This window comes from Mercenaria mercenaria, chromosome 9, assembly GCF_021730395.1.
Source record: "Mercenaria mercenaria strain notata chromosome 9, MADL_Memer_1, whole genome shotgun sequence".
Taxonomy (NCBI): Eukaryota; Metazoa; Mollusca; class Bivalvia; order Venerida; family Veneridae; genus Mercenaria; species Mercenaria mercenaria.
In genome coordinates, this window is record NC_069369.1 from 47,035,351 (window position 1) to 47,054,104 (window position 18,754).

General features: G+C 34.4%; 1 protein-coding gene across 8 annotated transcripts in view; it reads left to right on the forward strand.

Annotated features, from left to right (window-relative positions):
- The first annotated feature begins 2,987 nt into the window (after positions 1–2,987).
- Positions 2,988–18,754, forward strand: part of LOC123547042 (dynactin subunit 1-like) — a 54,421-nt gene continuing 38,654 nt past the window's right edge. For 5 of the 8 annotated variants that reach the window (XM_053551339.1, XM_053551338.1, XM_053551337.1 and 2 more), the window contains exons 1-8: positions 2,988–3,135; positions 9,414–9,534; positions 10,597–10,887; positions 11,196–11,222; positions 14,528–14,736; positions 15,735–15,851; positions 17,225–17,425; positions 17,826–17,897. In XM_053551339.1, the coding sequence (XP_053407314.1) occupies positions 9,432–9,534; positions 10,597–10,887; positions 11,196–11,222; positions 14,528–14,736; positions 15,735–15,851; positions 17,225–17,425; positions 17,826–17,897 (1,020 nt within the window). In that variant the 5' untranslated portion in view covers positions 2,988–3,135; positions 9,414–9,431. The remainder of the gene's footprint in view (positions 3,136–9,413; positions 9,535–10,596; positions 10,888–11,195; positions 11,223–14,527; positions 14,737–15,734; positions 15,852–17,224; positions 17,426–17,825; positions 17,898–18,754) is intronic. The other 3 variants (XM_053551341.1, XM_053551343.1, XM_053551344.1) reach the window with 3 other exon arrangements.

Consider the following 18,754-nt stretch of genomic DNA (forward strand, 5'->3'; position numbering starts at 1 on the left):
AATTGATTTTTAAAGTTTGCATTTTGATCTAACTAAATATTTGATATTCCAACATCAGTAAACATCAATTTCACATGAAATGTCCAATTCTTTCCAGTTCTCTCCCCTATATTGTATGAACTATCATTATAAATATCGTCCTTAAAGACTCATAATGCCTTTGTTTTTAACTGTGGCTGACACTTAAAATACATTAATTTTCTTGTTAAATCCTATTTCTGACAAGTACGAACGCAAAATGCAGCAAAAGGAAACTCCGCGCCAAACCCTAGGCAAGCAGACAATATGACAGGGTTTCATGAATGTTGGACAAAGAAGCGTGAAAGGAAAAACCAATGTGGCTATTTAGATTACTTATTTGCATAATTTAACCTTGAACTATAATGCCATACAAAAGTAAGTTTACGGACGTAAATAACGTCCTTGGTAAAGTTAACAAAATTTTATGAAAAATACTTAGAATACATGTCGGGACTTGATATTTTATTCATGTGTTTGTGAAAGTTACAATTTCAGTTTTTAAATGTTAAACTATAAAAACATTAAAAAGTTAAGAATAATATTAGTGTTTATAAAATACTCTTCGGATGACGGTTAGTTGTGTTTTTCTTGTTTGTTTTGTTTTGGGTTTAACGCCGTTTTTCAACAGTATTTTAGTCATGTAACGGCGGGCAGTTAGTCTAACCAGTGTTCCTGGATTCTGTACCAGTACAAACCTGTTCTCCGCATACGCCCCCGCGTGGGGATCGAACTCAGGACCCCGCAATCCGTAGACCAACGCTCTCCCTACTGAGCTAAGCGGGCGGGTTATGACGATAAGTAACTCTGAAAACGACTTTTAAAGAAATAGAACGTAAACTACCAAGGACGTTACAAGTATCTTCTTCAATATATGGATCATCCACTTTATCACTTATTATTTAAAGAAATGTACACTTTAAACTGGGATATCTTCTTCACATGAAACATATTCTACATCGTAAATAGCGTGTTAGGTGAAGCAAGTTGGAGACTCAACACTGACCTAAAAGGCCCTGCAACATAACTAAGGGCAAGGTAAACATTGAAGCCGCGGCTCAAACAAATGCATTTCCTTGGACGACTGTTTAGGGCCTCTGGGTTAACCTAAAAAATTTGGAAAACAGATGTCAGAATAAGACTGTGGAACCAATATCATTAAATTATTTCGTTGTTAACTGCATATCTAACGTTTATAAGAGTTCCTCTACATAATATTACATATTCCTTGAGTGCTTTTATAAATAAGTACTGTCAAGAAGTAACGAAATCGCAACATTTATAATAATTTCCGACAACTGAAACTGAAAGTGATTTTTTTCCGGCTGCCCTGCTGTGTTCATTTGTTTGTTTTTCCTCGTTGTGAACTTGCAATACTTTCTATTTTCTGTACAAGCGTACGCCTTTTTGCAAATGACTGTGTAGTTTATAGGACAATAAATTCTAAGAATGATTTAGCTCAGCTGCAAGGGGACCTTGACAGTTTATCATGATAGGAGCAGAAATGGAAGATGTCATTCAATGTAAACAAATGCCACATACTGCATGTCTCTAGGTCCAGAAAATCTATAAATACAGTCTACACCTTGCACAATCGGCCTCTGTCTGTTGTCAGTCAAGCCACCTATTTAGGCATGGAAGTATCATCAAATTTATCTTGGTCTCCTCATTTAAATAAACTTCCTAATAAAGCTAGTCAGAGCTTAGGTTTCTTAAAACGTAACATACATTCTTCTAAAAGTTCTACCAAGGCAGCTGCTTATAATACTATTGTAAGACCAACTTTAGAATACTGTTCTAGTGGAGGGGACCCTAACCATCAGAAGGATATAGATAATCTAGGAAACATTCAAAGACAAGCTGCAAGATTTTTTTACAAATTTATAATTATAGCAAGACCCCGGGCACAGTCACAAATATCATAAAAGACTTAAATTGGAATACATTGCATTTTAGAAGACAACATAGTAGACTAAAAATTGGAATACATTGCATTTTAGAAGACAACATAGTAGACTAAAAATTGGAATACATTGCATTTTAGAAGACAACATAGTAGACTAATTTTATTTCACAGAATGGTTTATATTATCATGTAGATGTTGATCTAACATATGTCCAAAGCAATATGTTAATTAGGCCTACACCTTACACAAGACAGTCCCGACACTACAGTCAACTACTACATAGAGGATATTTGTTTGTTTCAGTGAAATATCAATTTTATTTCACAAGTGAGCATCAAAAACTGATATTTTCACGAGTGGCGTAGCCACGAGTGAAAATGACTTTTTTTGGTGCTCACGAGTGAAATAAAATTGATATTTCACTGACACAAACAAATTTTCTTTTTATTTCATGTGTAAAACTCTACTTTTGTTGCATAATTTATTAAATGTCGAAAATTGCGCTACGCGCTCGTGAAAATATTTGAAATTTTCTCACTTCTCAGTGAGATATATTCCATATTCACTCAAAACAAACAAATATCCTCTATACCATATCCCACCCACCTAATATATACTTCAAGAGATCTAACCTGCACATATATTTCGTTGATAGAGCTTCAAGCACCTGTGGTTAAGGGAATGAAGGTTTTTGCACCTTTTTATCACAACTGTTAGGAAGCACTAAGTGAATTGATAGCCTAAGAAACCTGACAGACTTTTACTTTCTCTAACCCCCACACATGACACACGGATGTAGGATTTCTTTTTACACAGCGTCTTAGAAACAAGATTAATCTTTTTATATTTGATAATTAAGTAGAACATAAATCCACAAACAGAAAGCATTCAGTACATTCAATTCTTCTGTGTTAGACGGAGTAGAGGAAATGACTAGGTCATCTCAATTACATGAACTATGTTATATACATGTCGTTTTGAAAGGGACGGCACGTCACGAGCAATAGACAAAACCACGGTATGTTACGCTATAAAACAGGAAATAGAATCGAAAGTTAATTTGTGCATGCTGTAGGTGGCTTTGCAGAAATTGACATTTGTAATGAGATAAAAAAAAAAAATAGAGTAACTTTAGCATTTATAGCTGTATCATTAATGAAAACTCAGTGTTAGTTTGGGAACAAATGATAGAAAATTAGTTTCATCAGAGGCAAGTATCCAAATCAAGTCTTTTCTATTAATTTAAAAACGACACGGAAATCGGGCACTGGACAGTCTGCCTGGTCTAGACAGTCTAGTGTAACTTGTACTGGAACTTGTATTGGTCTTGTAGAATCTTCTTGAGTTCTTGTAAACATAATTTTTTTCCTCACTAATGTACTGTATATAATATAAGTCAAATGGAAAAATATTCGCAATCAAATATCGGTAACTATCCAGGGTTCTCGCCAGGCTATTATCACCTGTCGCGTGCGACATGCCTTCAGACTTTGAGTTGTATATTCGACATCCCTTATTTCCCCCGTCATCCCTTAATTGCCGAAGCGACATGTCATAAAATCATCCCAATAAACACCCCGATTAATTCGATAGTGTATTCGAAAAGCTTCCACGTGCTACACGATAGTTTAGGTAAAGCGATGCCAGTTAAGATAACCGATAAACCAATGACAGCTTCCTATATGTGGAACGTGTGACGTAAATTTCATCGTAGCTCCGCCTTTAAATCTTTTGACAGGCGGCATCTTGTGATGTGTACATGAAAGTGACTGTTTTCGCAAGTTTAAAGATTATACATGTCGTTAGATATAATGACAGATGATTCAACAATTATCGTCCGAATGTTTTTCGCAATCAAGGAAAGACAATGTAAAAAATTAAGTCAAAAATTGTGCAACACGGTGAAATGCTTTTGAAAAATTATCCCCGTAATACTAATTTTTTTCCCCAATTTTTGAATGTGTTTTCTCGGGGGGAAAAATTTCGAAAAGACAAGGGGGAAAAAAATTTAAATGTTTTCTGTGTCACTTTCAAAAAAGAACTTGTAAAAAAAAAGTTTGAAATACCCCCCGTGCATTATTTCAACACAAATGGAATTTTGGGTAGAACCCGACCTTCCAAAGCCAGCTGGATGGTTCCTCCATGAAGAACCTGCTGAAAAAAATTCAACGCCCGAGTGAGGCTCAAAACCATATCGTGAGGGGAAAAGTGATTTGAAGCCAGGACTTAACCACTCCCCACGGGGGGCCCGGTCACAATATCAGAATCCCCCCAGCCACCCCAAATGGCCATTGACCCCCCAAAAGGAAAAACCAGTGTTTCCCGGGATGACAGTCTCAATGTGTTGTTTTAATGTTGTACAACAAACTTTTCATTTTAAAAAAACTTTAAATGGATAAGTTTTCAGCAAATAAATCCGCAAAAAATAGAAGACATAAACTTTAAAATACAAAAGATCTGTGTCAGTGCAAAAATTGTGTTGTTTTTGTTAAATAAATAGTAAATGAACATTTTTAAAAATTTAAAATTGAGGATTTTTAATTGTCATTCGCAAATAATATAGGATTTTTTATGACAAATATTTTTCTTGTTGTCATGTAAATGTGCTTTTTAAAATCTTTGAAAATACCATATGTTTTTCACTCTGAAATGCCCCAAAAATGAGTTGTAGTAAACAAAAATTTTCGGGGTGCCCCCCTCCCCCTCTGCGGAGGGGACCCCCCTCCCGCACCCCCCCCCTTTGCTCCCCAAAAAATATCCTTTCATCTCCCTCAGAAAATCCTGGCAAAACCCCTGCTTTCATTACACGGGGGTTTCACGGGTTTGAAACCCTTTTTTTAGCCCAAACTATCAAAGTCATTGGTCAACGATTTGAGGGTGATAAGAGTTCTGGCTCCAAAAAATTAAATGCGCGTTTTTTTTTTTTTTTCTGTTTGGTCGCGGCCTTTAAGTTATGGAAAAAACCCCCATTTGGTTAAAAAACCAGTATCAAACCGCAACTTTGCCAGTCTTGTGAGAAAACTGATGAATCATGCATCGTTCAGAGCACCTGGTTAATTTTGAAATTCAAGATAAAATTTTCCCTATTTTTTTTTGAATTTGATTTAATCAAAAAACATAACCTTTTTCATAAAAAACTCATAAAAAAAATACCTTAGAGGTTTAACTTTCAGGAAAGGTTTCAAAAAAAAGGAAAGGTGGTTTCCCTACGGTCCCGTAAGTGTAGCTCCCCCGAAGATGTGAAATCCCGCGGTGGTTTATACGGTCTAAAGAATTTTTGTATGTCCATCTTGAATTGATTGTAAAATTTAAATTCAAATGGTTTTTTTCCCAAACAAATTGTTTATTTTCATTTCACATCGAGAGAACGGAGGGTGTTTCCCAATTAGGAAAAAGGCTAATTTTGTCTATGGTTTCCCGTATTTTTCCGGCCCAATTTGTTTTCGGACCTTTTACTTTGTGCTGTTGATTTAGCTGTCGAAAAGCATTTGGTACAATTTTATATAACCAGACCTTTGTTCCCTTTTTCATAGCAGCGAAAACCTAGCATAACGAATTATTTATTATTTGAATACCCCGGTTTTTTAATTATTCGATAAAAATGTTACACAAAAAAATTGCAACACAGGGATTCAGTAAAGGCGCATGGCAGAAATTTGGGCCCCCTTGAAGGAAAACATAAACAACTGTGCTCCCATTTACAGCGTATAGTAAAAACATTCCGAAGTATAAAATAAAACAATAAATCAGAAAAATGAACTTTTCACTGTACAGCGTTAAAATTATCGTTTTAAAAAAAATTACGGGAACCAAAATAGACGGGGATTTACATCGATACCGTCCATCAATAAATTTTTTAGCGCGTGCCCGTCCCCCGAGTGGTCGGGGCGTTAGATACCAATTTGAGACGGTTTTGTTTTTTTTAAAAATTTAAAAATTTTTTAAAAATTTCTTAATTTTTTTTATTGAAATTTTACCAGTGCTTTTAGTCCGTTTTTTGCGTGACGTTGCCGTTCCAGACGAAATTTTGACGTAATGTAATCAGCCTTTAAAAATCTAGAATTTTTAATTCTTAAAATAACTTTCAAATCATCTCACCCCCTTAGAATTATGTTTTAATTTTTAAATATATATAACGAAATGGGAAATGTTTTCTTTTACAGAACGTTAAATTTTTAAAAATGAAAGGCCCAAAAAAACTACTCGGAAAAAACTGGTTTTATGGAAATTTAAATTCCCCCTTTTGGGGCCCCTCATTCTTTTGTGTTTTAAAAGCAGGTGTAATACGAATTATGCTGGTGTTAAGGGGAAAATAGCTTCTTTCTGTGAAAATTTCATTTTCTACTAGTTTTTTTGAAAGTTGTTGACAAAAAATGGATTTCGGTCCGGAATACTGGGAAAACCAGTATGTGAAATTTTTGTCATCAAATGATTATATGTCAGTATATGCTTCATAAATTAAATGAATGAATGTAATATAGTGTTAGTAATAATATGTCTTATTAAAAGTTTAACCCTGTTTTGAATTTCATGTTACAGTTTGTTTTTCCTTCATGTCTTGTGATTAGCATTAAAAAATAGAAAAGGGAAAAAATAAAGTTTGACCTTTGAGGAGTTTCTTTCGTAAAAATGTACAGTCCAAAAAAGGCTTTTTTAGCTTTAAAAAGTACTGTTTTCAAAAAAAGCTAAAACGCGGGAGCATCGGCATACTTTCTGCGATTTGGTTCTTTTGATTTTCAGATGAGTCTTGTCTCTTTGTCAATTTTGCGGTCCTAAAAACTCGTGCCGGTGCAGTCCTTTTGGATGCAGTTCCCATAATATGGAAAAAAAAAAAATTTTTTGATTAGATTTCAAAAGGGAAGTAAAAAAAGGGTTTTTGCATAGAATGGGGATAGGTCCTTTCGCTTTCAACCCCTTTCATTTCTTTTTTTTATTTTATGGTTATTAATAGGCCCGTTAATAAGTTTTAGACAATAAGTTATATGTATTTATAAGATGATGCGGATAAATTTTCACGTACGTAATTAGCAGTGCAAAACTGCCCAAAAAAATAAAAGTTTGGGGAAAGAATTTGGCAGTGGTCCTTTAATTTTCTGTAATTTTTTTACAAATACATGGAAATTATAAAAGATTTATTTTTTTTTTATCTTTAGGGGATAATTAAGCCATTTCTTTAAAATAACATTTTATTTTTATAATTTGGTAAGATTTAATGATTAAATTTTTGCTGTCCTTAGGGTTGGAAAAGCCCCCCTGCAGGCTTTTCACATTTTATGGGAGGCCCTAGGAATAGCTGCAAGGCTATTCTTGGGGGCCGTAGTAATAGCCCCTTCCAAAAAATAACGATTCTATACCGCTTTTTGTTATCAAAAAGAAGAATACCCGATCAGGTTACAACTGCAATGGCGGCAAAATATTTCAGATGGGGGTACCCAAATTTTTAAAATTGTATGTTAAAATTTTGGTTCAAAAAGTTGCTGGATTTTTTTATGCAAGATCAAAAGTAAGTGGCTTAGAATTTTTTTAAAGAAAAAATGAGTCCATTTTCATTTATTTGATGAAAAAAAAGGTGTCAGACTTCCCGCCGATTCTGGTTAGGTTTCGAGGGGTTTGTTTCAGCTCAGGATCCCAAAAGCTAAATTAGAGCTCCAGATAAGTGGTATTTATGCAATTAAAGTTTCAGAAAACCCCAAATTTAAATTATTTTGTTGCGTACTGAAACCTTTAAAATCCTAATACCCAATTTAAATAAAAAACGCTTGCGTCTCGCTTTTCCTTATTATAAAATGGGTTCGAGCTTTAACGTAGACAAAGATGGTTTTTTCTTACGCGAAAAAGGTTTGTATTTTCGGAAAAAGCCAGAAATTTAGTCTGATCGGTTTTATTTGGACACTTTGTAAACAAACAAAAAATACGCCAATAAAATGACCACTTTTAGGTCAGAGGGAAGTAACCAACGAGGCCTCTGATTGGTTGAAAAAGTATATGGTTTTCTGCAGTTATATCTATCATGTAAAATGATTTCCCCTTGGTGCAAAATATGTTTTGGGTGTGTTTTAAAAACTACCTTTTTTCATAAATAAAACTGAATCCAGATTTGGCTAAAAAATATGAAATGATGCATTTTTTGTGAGAAATATGCATGTTTTATCGTGGGCATTTCCGGGGTATGGGTAGCCGAGATCAAAAGAAAAAAAGTGCCCAAAAATGATGGGAACATTTTATTTTCTGCAGTTTTTCGATAGTTCTTGGATGTTCTTTCAACCTGGTAGGTGCTAAAATTTTAAATTTGGGGGAAATCCCCTGACCGGAAACATTACAATGGGGCAATGGAAATTTAGTTGTTTCCCTGACCCACTGTACTAAAAAGGTCACAGAAAAAAAAAAATAAACAACAAAAAGAAGGGTATTTTTGTTTTTAAAGACGGTTTTTAAATTTTTTTGTGTTATGTGCCACCGTTTTGGCTGACATTTTCGGGGAGGCAATATTGCGGTGAATAATCGTTAGGTATATTGTGGATGAGTTTTTTTGACTAATTTTGGTGCAAAAAAATTTAGAAAAAAAGTTTCCTGAAACTTAACGATAGGGAAAATTTCCTTGGTTAAAGTTTTCACCCTTATATTAATTGAGTTAAATTTAAATACCGTTTACCTTGTTCGGCTGTAGAAAAAAAGTAACCCGGGGTTTAAAGATATATACTGTAACATAGTTTCATCCAGTTGGTTTAGCACCGAAAAAAATATAATGTTTGTGCGAGTTGGTGAAAAATCCCAATTTGGGTTTTGCAAATACCCAAATTCTTTTTTACGCTCGGATAATATTTTTTTACCCCAAATTTAGATTTTCCAACACCAAATTTAGACAAAAAGTGATGGGTAAATACCCCAATTTCACCAAAGTTTTTGGAGCTCTGGGGATATAAAACATCTTGAGCTGAAATTTTTTTGCTAAGCGATAGTGTTTCCAGCTTTATCTGTGTTTTTATAAGTTCTTTTATAAAATTAACATTCTATCAAAGCAGTTTTAAAGGTCATCATTTTGCATTCGGTGGTACCCTTACGTCAAATTTAAAGACCGCAGATTTTTTTATGTGCCCTGGTTTTAAGTATTTGTTTTTTCTAGCATGATTTTGGTTCTGTATTTTTTTTAGTGTTGCATTGTGCATAATATTTCATTGAATTCGCTAGAATTTAAAAATCTTGAAAAGCATTGGGGAGTGATTGGGGGGTTTTCGTTTTAAATTCGGTAAACCCAAAAAATCAGTGTTAACTTTTCCTTTTAATATAAAAGGTTGAAATATTTGCTAAACAGTGGGGTGAATTGATTCAAATTTTTGAATTTTTTAGGGAGGAGAGTTCTTTAGACAAAGAAATACACATTTTAAAAATACATTTACGGCAAAAAAAAAATGTTTGCCACTTTTTAATTTTTTTTCGCCATTGGCAGAATCCCTGATATTTCATACGACTTAAATTTAATAATTTCAGATTCGTAGGAATAAAGTCATGGCAGATCAAAAGCCCATAAAGATGGGGACGAAGGTGGAAGTGATAGGGAAAGGTGTGGTAGGAACAGTAGCATATATTGGAACAACCATGTTCTCGACAGGTATGTTGTATACTTGTGGTATTGAAGTAAAAAAGATTTATTTTGTAATTACTGGAACTAGTTTACTCAGAATTGATTTGGACCATTTGGATTCCAAAGATAGAAACATATTTGCATTTGCAAATTAAATGAATTTAGTAGGTTTAAAATTTATTTCACTTTGACGAAAAGTTTAACTGTTTTCGGTATTTGTATAATGGGATGTTGTTCGTATCTCGAAAGCAGTAATTTTTAACCAGGTTTTCAACGAAAACCTGAGTTATTAGATTGGGGTATGTCGTTGGTCGGGCGGGCGGGCGGATGGCAGGGCGGCGGCGCCAAACTGGTGTTTCCGGTCAATAACTTTTGTTTCGGTAAAGATATTTGAATAAAACTTGGTATGTATGTAGCTTATATCAAGACAAAGGCTGGGATTGATTTTGGGGTTTCTGAGGTCAAGGTCAAGGTCACTGTTACTTAAAATAGAAAAAGGGTTTCCGGTCAATAACTTTTGTTTCTGTAAAGATATTTGAATAAAACTTGGTATGTATGTAGCTTATATCAAGACAAAGGCTGGGATTGACTTTGGGGTTTCTGGGGTCAAGGTCAAGGTCACTGTTACTTAAAATAGAAAAAGGGTTTGCGGTCAATAACTTAACTTAGGAATGAGCTATCATGATGAAACTTGGTGTATAGAAAACTTATATAAAGTTGTAGCTTGGGATTGATTTTGGGGTTTATGGGGTCAAGGTCATTCTTACTAAAAATAGGGTTAGGGTTAGGTTAGGGTTAGGGTTGTGCTTTAAAGTGGTGCACTGTGATTCAGTATACTTTTTTTATTCTTATGAAAAGTGTTGAAAACCTGGTTTCGTGGCATTGCCGCGTTTCTTGTATTAAGTTCAGGTTAACGATTGGCAGCCTACAAATTATTTACCAGATAGATGATACATTTACTTAATTTACTTACTAGATACTATATGCCTTTGCATAACATAAAAATCTGTTGAGAATTTGAAATTTTTAATGCTGGTTGGACGTTTAGACTACTTTAAGTATGTGGAAATCTTAAGTGCTTCCTTTCAGGTAAATGGATTGGAGTTGTTCTGGACGAAGCTAAGGGGAAGAACGATGGAACCGTTCAAGGAAAGACATACTTCACTTGTCCGGATAATCATGGTATCTTTGTTCGTCAATCCCAAATAACAGCAATTGACAATGGAGGAGCAACTCCAGCCAGTGTGCCAGCTACACCAGCATCTAAACCGTCATCCCTCCCGACTCCGACCCCTTCCTCTGGTCTTCCAACACCATCACAGCAACAGCAGAGGTCTATAAAGAAATCGGGTTTGAGGCCACCAAGTTACGCAGGAAAAAGTAAGAATGGTTTCCTTACTGGGTTATAAGTAGTAGTGCATAATTCAGTTACTGTTTATGTTTTGTTTACATTTTTAGATACCTGTGATATAGTAATCTGCAAGCAGCTTATATATATAATTGCCCATAAAGACTTGAGACTAAATTTTTTTGCAAACAAAATTTATGGCATGAGCTGGATGTTTTTTTCACGTAGAGTGGTAGACATGGAATTATGTTATTTTGCTATACATGTAGTACACCATTATGTTTTGTTGTTAGTTTATTTTGAAAACAATTATTTTATGTTGTTTTGCATGTTAATACAGTGTTTCAGATGCATGCTGGTAGAAAAAGTGAGTATTGCCTAGCTACATAGCCAGGTAGACGTTTGTAGACGCTGATCTTTCATATTTTGAATACCAGTAGATATTGCTAAATCACATAAATATTGGGGGAAGGTTTATTTTCATGGATTTTGTAGTTTTGTCTATTCAGGAAGTTAAATCTAATCAAACAAATGAACTCGATAGCCTAGTGGTAGAGGGTCCGCTTCGAGTGCGGGAGGTCGTGGGTTTGATCCCCGGACGCGTCATACCAAAGACGTGAAAAATGGTACCCTTGCTCGGTGCTCAGCATTAAAAGGGAAACCGGCCTCTTCTCTCATACCCTCGTGGCGATGGATTCCATCAGGAATGAGGTGTCGAGAGTGATTAATATAAGTTGTAGAACTTCCTTCACAATCGACCTAAAATAAATTATGTATAAACTAAACAAATGAACTTCTTTGAATTTGAAGTACTTCACTCCAATCTTTCTTCTTTTACTCAGAAAGATTATGATTGTAGATTTTCTTTTACAAATAATAAGTTTTTGGGACTCTCATACAATTTTAAAATTGATTGCATCAAGTTTCAGTAAGGGCCTTTTCACAGAATCATTTACCGAACCAAAACCAAACTGAAAAATTACAGAATGCATTACGATCATTTGGCCAGTTCACCGAACTGAGCCGAAAACTGAAATGAAACTGAAAAGAAAACATACACAAATTTAAATCCTAGCTGGGTCACTGAATTCGGTTCAGCAAGGGAAAAAGTAATGTTTTCGCTGATTTAAACATTTTCACTGAGAACTTTAGATTAGTATTCAGCATGTTAGTGAAATCCCTAGCCGCTTTTGTAACAAAAAAAACATGGCATCAGTTTAGACTCTATATTCTGATTTGGTGTAGATGTGGAGTGGTCTCTACATGAAATACATATTTGTAGTCTTTAAAAGATCTTGTTAAGATAAACTAAGATTTGAGATCACCACACTTTAGTCGTCTGTCTGGCTATGATACTGGCATAATGTTGAATATTCTGTGTGTAATTCATGTATTACTTTTAGCATGCTGTGTAATTTCTGATTGAGCATTGTCTATTTAAAAGTTTTCTGTCTTCGTCTTTTACTTAATGGTTGCAGTATGTTTCGAAAGGTGTTAAAAAGAAAAGAGCTAAATGGTAGAAGGAAAACTTGCTAGTGTTCATTTGCAGTTATTTTTCATTTATATTACAACTGAATATGTCATTGTATTTTTGGTGAAGTTTCTTGAGACAGATTTTTTTACAGTAAAAAATCTACGAGGTATTGTCGTCATTTGATCGTCGGCGTCAGTGTTTTTGTTTAGATCCACTTTTTTCTCAAAAACTGTAAGGGCACAGCTTTGAAACTTTGCACACTTATTTATCATCATTTGGGGACTATGTAGGCCAAGAAAAATAACTCTGAAATGCATTTTGTAAGACTTGTGGCTTTTCTTGTACTTAAAAAATTTGAGTTTCTTGGTTAAACTTCTTGTTTAGGTCACCTTTTCTCAAAAACAGTAAGAGCTACATCTTTGAAACTTTGCACACTTGTTTATCATCATTTAAAGTATGAAGACCAAGAACCATAACTCTAACCTACATTTTATCAGAATTGTTGCCATTTTTGTATTTAAAAAATTTGAGTTTCTTGGTTAAAATTTTTGTTTTTAGGTCCACCTTTTTCTCAAAAACTATAAGAGCTACAACTTTGAAACTTTGCACACTTGTTTACCATCATTCGGGGACTGTGTGGGGCAAGAAGCATAACTCTGATATGCATTGTCAGAATTATGAACTTTTACGTACTTAGAAAATTGGTTAAACGTTTTGTTTAGGTCACCTTTTCTCAAAAGCTATAAGAGCTACAGTATTAAAACTTGCACACTAAATGTTTATCATCATTAGGGGACTTTGTAGGCCCAGAACCATAACTCTAACTTGCATTTTGTCAGCATTATTGCCCTTTTTGTACTTAAAAAATCTGAATTTCTTGGTAAAACTTTTTGTTTAGGTCACCTTTTCTCAAAAACTATAAGAGCTACATGTACATCTTTGAAACTTTGCACACTCGTTTATTATTATTAGGGGACCATGTAGGCCAAGAACCATAACTCTAACCTACATTTTGTCAGAAGTATGGCCCTTTTTAAATTTTTTGTTTAGGTTAGCCTTTTCTCAAAAACTATAAGAGCTACAGCTTTGAAACTTTGCACACTTGTTTACCATCAATAGGGCACTATGTTATAGGCCAAGAAGCATAATTCTAATATGCATTTTTGTCAGAATTATGGCCTTTTATGTACTTTGAGATTCTTGGTTTATATACTACAGTTTTAAAATCAACCATTCGAAATTAATATTACTCTGTGCAGTTTTAACTTGGTATTTCCCCTCCAACAGATTGTCAGTTTTAGAAGAATGTTCTGTATTTAAAAATATGTGTATCTCTTTTTTCCTACCAAAATATTTTAATCTTTATAAAGCATGTGTCTGTCAAATGTATTGTATGAACTTAAACTAATATATACATTGTGTATGCACAGTTTAAATCTTCATTATTTATATACTTTAACAGTATAAAGATTGTTTCAGCATCTTTATATATTCAGTCTTTAACAAACGATGTGAATCTCTGTGAAAATTTCAAGAGCTTGATTTTGGTGTTGGTACATAATCTAAAAATATTAATTTGTCAAATGGTAAAATTATGACAGATGAACCGGTGAGCTTTCATTAGAGAGAAAATTGAACTGTCTTTGAAGCTCAGTAGAGATATTACTGGACTGCACATGTAGATGTCAGGTTTGATCTCAAGTAGTGTCAAAGTTTCCCTATGGTGTTTGATTAACCTTTAGCTTGCTGGTGGCAAGTGATTAGTCTGCACTGTTCGCTATTCATCAGTAAATTTTCAGTGATCACCCCTTTGAATAATAAATGGTATAACTCATATTGAATGATAGACGGGTCCATTTTAGAACTTTAGCTGGCTAAAGGTTAAAGACAATATATTTAAAGTCATTGCTATCTGTGGTCAGTAAGTGCTGTGTTACATAAATCAATTAATGGTACTAGATCCAGATAGATTGTGAAGTCTTACCATTTGTAATGTCAAAGTATACAAATTGCAAAGCTTTTTTAAACAGTAATATTTCATATAATACATTTTGTAAGTGTTTGGTAGATTTACAGATGAAACAAGTTTTTGTCTAAATTTTTGTAATACTAAATAATACTTACAGTTTCACGTGTGAAAGTACACATGTAAAACCATGAATAGGAAATATCACTGAGCAATTTTCTATTGTTTGCAGGTAGTGAAAATTTAGCAGATATTGAGACTCCAAAGAGAGCCACTAGTATACCAAAGGATTTAGCTTCAGCAGCAGGCCCAACCCCAAGTAGGCTTTCCCAACTCCAGAGGCCTGCAAGTAAAGAAAAGGTTGCGGAAAAATCACCATCGCCGGGTCCCGATCCAAAATCCAAGAAAACACCAGTAGAGGCGGAGCCTACTGTAACAAAGGTGATATTGCAATGAAAACTTGATAAATTGTGTTTCCATTAATACCATGTACGTTGATGTATGAGGTTTGAAAAAGTACTTACTAAAATGGCCCTTGTACTTAACAAATCAGACTTATAAGCATTATTGATTTTGTTTACCCAAACAGATGAGGGATGTTTACTGCTATTAAGCTTAGTGGATAGAACTTCCTTTAAATATGAGCAACTCCAAACTTGGATAAAAACCTTCAAGATACTAAATTCAATTTTGACTTTATTTGTGAATGGACAGTTATAAAACATTCAGGATATCTAAGTTGACATAAAAGCAACATTTTCCTGCAAAAAAATTTACAAAATGATGTACAGGCACGGCTTTATACCAGTATAATAAATTTGAGCCATACCATGAGAAAACCAACATAGTGCATTTGCATTTGTTCACTGGGTCAGGCTTTTTCCCTCTTTTTTTTTGTTTTTCTGAAAATGAGAAATGGTCCATTGGATTACATTTTTTTCGCTAAAATTTTATATTCATTGCAGTCAGAACTATTGTCACTCTGTCGTTTGTATGTTAATTTTACTTTTTAACAGAAATCAGTTTACCGGAAACGTAGTTTACCTAGGTTTAGACTGAAACCAGTGCAGGTTTGTTTATTTGTTTGATGTTTTTGGAATGGATGATTGATTACCAGCTTGTAGGGGACATTTGGGCTAGCAGGCCTGCCTGGCTGGCAAAAAGATGAAGTAATAAAACACAGCGCTTTACCAGAAGGGATGAAGGCAAATTATTTATGAATAACAAGACTGCTGAATGCTTCCTTGCTGCGTTTGTTCAGTCTGATATTTTAGTGTTTAATTTGATGATTTACCACCAGTCAGGAGTCTTAAGAAACGGTTAGTTTACAGACCTCTATTACACAACCAAAATATAGTTGAAATATATTAGAAATATTAATAAAGAATCACACTCGAGAACTTCATTCTGCTTTGGAAATTTGGAAAAATACCTTACAGGTTGAATTAGACTCAGAAGACGAAATTCCATATTCTTCTGATATCGCTGAAGATATTGAGATGGACACTGATGATGATGATGCTTTGTTAGATACAGATATTGCAGCTACGATAAAAGTATCAGTTTCATTCCAGCCTCTCAGAACCTCTGCACACCATCTGCTTTATACCTCTTTCCAACAAAGCTTATGTATATTTGGAACTTCCATCCACTCTACTGCAAAAATTGATTCAGGCTATCACTTTACCCTCCAAAGATCAGGTTAAAGAGAGCTTTACTATAAATTGATAATAATACTATAGATTGAATCAACATTTCCTTTGCACAAGCAGATCTCCTGTTCCCACATTTTAAATCTTCCTTCAGCAAAGAAGATTTCCTCAAGACCAATGTGTGTATGTTAACCAGATTTGGAAAAAGGAAACTCTTACATGCTGTTATTGTTGTTTGTCAGTGTCTAGGTTATATGGTAACAGTGGATCCTCTCAAAACCAAATAGCCTAGAGAATAGAGGAAAAGTTCTGTTTTAAGGGGTTTACAGCTTTGAGAGTTTATTTTAAAGATAAAGAGTTCATTATGCACAATGAAAATCATTCAGGAAACTTTTTTTTTTGGAGTGGTTGAGGGATCAGTCAGATGGGTGTCCACTTTTCAGGTGTTCCAATTTAGGGAGACTTCAACATATAGGGCTGGAACAAAAGACACTGTTTAAGTTATACGAGTAACTTTTGATGTTCAGTCATTTGATTAGTTGATCCTGAGCAAAGTTTTAAAATTGACCAATGAATGACAAGGTTTTATTCTGGAACAAGTCTATATTATCACTATAGTAACTTTGCAAGAATTTATAGAGTACTTGTCAAACAAGAATGTTACCAAACCTCTGTGTGTATACACATCTTGTTTGTCTGCTTGGTGTGGGTAAATTATTTTAAAATAAAAAAAATATGACCTGCAGCTATGAAGTAGTACTGATAATATTATTATCAACTGTGAAAATTTTAGGGGCCTTAAGAGACATTAGAACTATATTATTTTATATTTAAATGTATAAATGGATTAGAAAATTCATACCTGTAGTTGTATAATTAATTGGCACTGTTGGTGAAAATATTTGAATAATTATATTTGTAAAAATGTTATAAACTGTACATGTGTTTAAGTTAGGTTGTACGTGATTGTGGAATAGATGTACCAGTATTGTGTTTATAGCAGAAGATAAAAAGATATGAAAAAAAGTAAAAGAAAGGAGACAAGTCAAGATAGTGAAAGGTTGCAATTTCCCCCCACAAGGTCATTTTGAACCATTCTTTGTAAATATTCTTTCTTTGTTTCATTTCAGTGTACATGTAGTTGAAACTTGTACATAATTGTTTACTGCTTTATCATTCACAAATCAGGGAAGTTTCATAAAACAAATAACAGGTAAAAGTGCATTATAGTAAACATAGGTGTATATGGATTAACCATTAACTTGTGTTTTCTCCAGGCCGCTGCAGCAGCTGATCTAAGCAATCTGACTTCCGCAATTGACAACCAGATGACCAATCTACAACAACAGCAGGAGATAGAGGGACTGAAGGCAGAGGTTAAAGATTTGAATGAGAAACTCGATACCCTGAAAATCAAGAGGGCTGAAGACAAGGTGAAATTGAAGGAAGGGGAAAAGCTGAAGATACAGCTGCAGCAGGTAGGCATGTCTTCTATAGCTGTACTCACTGATTCACCTAGTCATACTGTGACTCTTTAGTTTCAGTGCCAGGGCTTAGAAAGGAAGGGGTAAGTTGTCTTCTGGACTTGCCATATACAATAGAGTAAGGTAGGTAAAATTCTAGAACTAAGTAACATATATTGCTTCCTCACAGGGCATCTCCATTTATCTTCATGTATTTGAAGTCAGCAGTTTGATACAGGCAATATTCTTTATATATAGAAAATCAGATTTGTGATCTTGGTAGAAACTCCCAGGCAAAGTTCATAGCTATTTCACATTTTGCTCACATCCTCAATCCCTACAGGCTAGTGTTGACTTTTATATGACTTTTGTAAACAGCAGTTTTGCATCACTTTGTGTACTTTCCTTCTTTCAGTTACAAGAGTATAAGACAAAGATGCAGGAAAACAATACTGATCTGCAGAGACAACTTCAGGCTGCCAAGAAGGTATTTAATACTAACAGTTATTGTTGATATAGTTACCTGAATTTGTTCAAATATTGATTTATAAGAGAAAACACGTATCCCTTGTTTTCAGTAGTACTTGAAGGAAGGGGAAAAGCTGAAGATACAGCTGCAGCTTAGATCAGCTGCTGCAGTGGCCTGGAGACTTCATTTAAGTAACAACAGTCAGTGAAGCTACCTACTTCCTTGGCCCACTTTCATCAACATTTAAAGTCTGAAAATTAGAATTGTGAACAGCAAATATTCAGTTTGCCATAACTTTATTAGTAGCACATTCATATTGGTGAAAATTTGTGGAGGCATCACGTGCAGCAGAGTGAGGAGTTATACAAAGTGTCCTTGTAATCTGTTTATATTTCACATTGCCAGAACAAAGTAAACATTTAGCAGTTGAAAGACTTAAGTTTAAGTCTTAGAGTTGATGAATATGGGTCCTGGTTTCTGTGCTTGTTCTTACTTATTTCCTGCAAGTAAATCACAGCTTCCTAACTTGAACCAAGCTAGGAGGAATGAATTTTTTTACTGACTTTCATAAATTTTTTTAATTCACCCGTGTCATACAACCTATGATATGTAATGACACTTGTGCTATAAATGACATAACAAATCATGAATGAATGCAAACTCCTACACTACTGTAAGAAAATAGTGCATAGAAGAATTAATTTGTTCTTATTTCTGTATTCATTTAAATTTGTAGAATACTGTATGCAAGAAAAAGAATCTCATTACTGGCTGTGAAACCCGCCCACTTAGCTCAGTAGGTAGAGCGTCGGTCTACGGATCGTGGGGTCGTGAGTTCGATCCTCGGGCGGGGCGTATGTTCTCCGTGACTATTT